Source organism: Myodes glareolus, chromosome 21 (genome assembly GCF_982192425.1).
Source record: "Myodes glareolus chromosome 21, mMyoGla1.1, whole genome shotgun sequence".
NCBI lineage: Eukaryota > Metazoa > Chordata > Mammalia > Rodentia > Cricetidae > Myodes > Myodes glareolus.
In genome coordinates, this window is record NC_142046.1 from 8,466,376 (window position 1) to 8,469,750 (window position 3,375).

Below are 3,375 nucleotides of genomic sequence, written 5' to 3' on the forward strand. Positions count from 1 at the left end.
GGATCAGTTAGTAATAACTGTTTCCTGATCTTCATTTCCTTCCTTTTCTTTATTTATTAAAAATTTCAACCTCCTCCCATCCTCCCATTTCCCTCCCACTCCCCAACTCCCCCACCCCCTCCCTCTCTAGTCCTAAGAGAGGTCAGGGTCTCCTGTCCTTTGGGAAGTCCAAACCCCCCCCTCCATCCAGCTCTAGGAAGGTGCGCATCCAAACAGACTAGGCTCCCAAGAAACCAGTATATGCAGTAGAATCAAAATCCCGTGTCATTATCTTTGGCTTCTCAGTCAGCCTTCTTTGTCAGCCACATTCAGAGAGTCCAGTTTGTGTAGTGGTGAGCATAACTGCCTTCCTTTTTTCTTTATTAATTAATATTCTGTCTTATTTTTAATATTATTAAATTTGTTCATTTCAAGGGATTATGGAGATGAGGTATATCCATTAATTTCATGAATATTATTTTTGTAGTTGGGCTATTGGCTTTGTATTAGTTACTTTTTGTTGTTTGTGGTTTCTGTTCTGCCTGGTTTCTGTCCTCCTACCAGGTCCCATAGCCATTTAGCCCCAAATAAATCACACAGGGGTCTATATTAATGATAAAGTGATTGGCCCATTAGCTCAGGCTTCTTATTAACTCTTATAACTTATATTAACCCATGATTCTAATCTATGTTAGCAACATGGCTCGATACCTTTCTCAGTGGGACAATCACATCTTCCTTCTTCTGTGATTGGGACAGGACTGGGGAGGAATGGGCTTCCTCCTTCCCAGAATTTTCCTGTTCTCATTGACCCACCTCTAATTCCTGTCTGGTTGTCCGGCCTATACTTACTGCCAGGGTAGTGGCCAACCAGTGTTTGTTTAAAACATAATTGACAGAATACAGACAATTGTCCCACACCACTTGCCTCTTCTCTTTTTTGAGAGCAGGGCTACCACTGCTTTCTAAAGCAAAAGAGACCACACCCAAGTGGGATGATATTTTAAAGGCTATTGGTTGAAGGAGCAGAAGGAGTTCCCACAGCAACTTTTCTGTTGTTGTGATAAAACTCCATGAAAACAGCAATATACAGAATAAGAAATCAATGATAATGAATCAGAGGCAATAGCTGGCAAGGTTCTGTAGAAGCAGTGAGAGGTCCCATCTAGAAACACAGCAGGAAGCAGAGAGCTCACTGTTGGCAGTAGAAAGCTATAAATTATCAAAGCCAGCCTCTATGGAAATAGCTGTTCCAGAAAGTTGATACCTATTAATGTATCAACTTTCATTTTGGCCATTTCACAAAACTCACTACAGTCTTATTTATTATTCTAAAAATTATGGTTGAAATGTATAAGGTAATATAGCTTCAATTCTTTTATTTTATAATTTATTTAATACATGTTATAAAAGTTCTATCTATTTACCTTAAGAAAATTGTTTCAGTAGAATAAATTAACTGGTGTATTTTTATAATATGTCACTTGCATATGGGTCTATATATTTATAAAATTGTGTCATTTATATATCAGAAAACATTACATCTAAATGTATTACTTCTGATAATTATACTTTTTATTTTATTCAGTTTTGTATTCTCATCAAACACAACAATTATTTTCACAGGAGAACAGACAAAATTCTATCCAGACGTTCGTATCAGAAATAGCTGTAAATAGTAAATTAAAAATCTTGTGTTTAAGAATATTGTCAAAATTTGGGAAATATAGAAAAGAGAATGGATTATGTCATGATTGAAATAATCTGTAACCACCAGCCACCCTGGATAGTCCTGCCAAATAAGGTCAATAATCTCTACTTTATAATTGATAGATTTTTACATTAGATCACTAACATTTTCAAAAGCAGTTTCTTCAATAAAAATACAAAGAATAAAAAAATTTTGTTCCTAAATATAAGGAATAATGAGAATACCTGAAAAGGAAAGTATTACAGTTGTATTTATAAAAACAAACAAACAAACAAACAAAAACATTCCCCCAACAGGAAAAAAAGAGAAACAAAACCTGTAGTTGAGGGAAACACAGGCTAAAAAAGTAGAACCTAAAGACTCACTGGAAAGCACCAAGTCATAGAAAGAGTCATGTTCAGAACTGAGAAATTCTCAATACAGAAAGAAGGAAGACCACCCATGTCACTTTGAATACATTTTCCTGATGATGATATGTCTTAGCACTCCTTTCATATCCTTATTTCTCAAACTGTAGATAAATGGATTTAGCATGGGTGCAACCAGAGTGTACAGCACAGCCACAATGACATCCTTGTCATTAGTGTTGTTAGATGAGGGGACAAAATATAGCCCAATAATGGTTCCATAATAGAGAGAAACCACAGAGAGATGAGAGCCACATGTGGACAAAGCTTTACAGATTCCCGTGATTGAGAGAGTTCTCAGGATGGTGGCTCCGATGCGGCCATAAGAGACCACGGTGCTTATGAATGGCACGGTAATACCTAGTGATCCCACAATGAAAATGAACAGTTCATTGATAGAGGTGTCTGAGCTAGAGAGCTTGATTAAAGCAGAGAGATCACAGAAGAAGTGGTGGAGAGTGTTACCCCTAAAGAAAGAGAGATGAGCTAGAAGGAGAGTGTGTACAAGGGCACCAGCAAAGGATAAGAACCAGGATATAATGACTAGCAAGATACAGACACTCTGACTCATGATTCTGGTATAATGGAAGGGGTAGCAGATGGCCACATATCTGTCATAGGCCATGGAGGTCAGAAGGAAGTTTTCAATAGCTCCAAACATTAAGAAAAAATACACCTGGAAAATGCATGCAGCATACGAGATGGACTGACTGTGTGTCAGCATATTCATGAGCATCTTTGGAGCTGTGACTGATGAGAAAGAGATGTCTGTGAAGGCCAAGTGGCTGAGGAAGAAGTACATGGGGGTGTGGAGGTGAGGGTCCAGCCTGATCAGCAGGATGATGAGCAGGTTCCCCAGCACTGTGGTCAGGTACATGACCAGGAACAGGACAGAGTACATGCCTTGGTCCTCTGGCCATATAGGAAGCCCCAGGAGGATGAATTCAGATGTACTGCTCTGATTCCTTGAGATCCTCATCTTCTTCTGGAGATGAGAAAGACAAGGAAATGTGAGAATGGGAAACGTGATGACCAAGGCACAATGGAATCAATGTTTTTAATTACTGCATTCACTTCATCTAAAACTTTCAAACTGTCTGAACAGTACTTGGAGGTTAATGACTTAGAATACAGCCCAATATATTTTTGAGGAACTTGGAAATATCATAGCAATTATCACATAAGAAATGTCAACTTGTGAAGTCTCAGAATCAATAGTAGAATTCTGATATTATGAATGAGGTGAAAGTTCAGATCAGCCATCAATTAATAACAAAG

At 38.1% G+C, this 3,375-nt stretch overlaps 1 protein-coding gene across 1 annotated transcript; it reads right to left on the minus strand.

The window, feature by feature from the left end:
* Positions 1 to 2,134: 2,134 nt before the first annotated feature.
* On the minus strand, positions 2,135 to 3,076 carry LOC125396796 (olfactory receptor 1J21-like). Its single transcript, XM_048428827.3, has one exon. The coding sequence runs from the start codon at positions 3,074 to 3,076 to the stop codon at positions 2,135 to 2,137; it is 942 nt and encodes a 313-aa protein (XP_048284784.3).
* Positions 3,077 to 3,375: the final 299 nt, after the last annotated feature.

Coding starts and splice junctions, on each gene's coding strand:
- LOC125396796 (XM_048428827.3), bottom strand. CDS start 3,076: ATGAGGATCTCAAGGAATCAGAGCAGTACATCTGAATTCATCCTCCTG.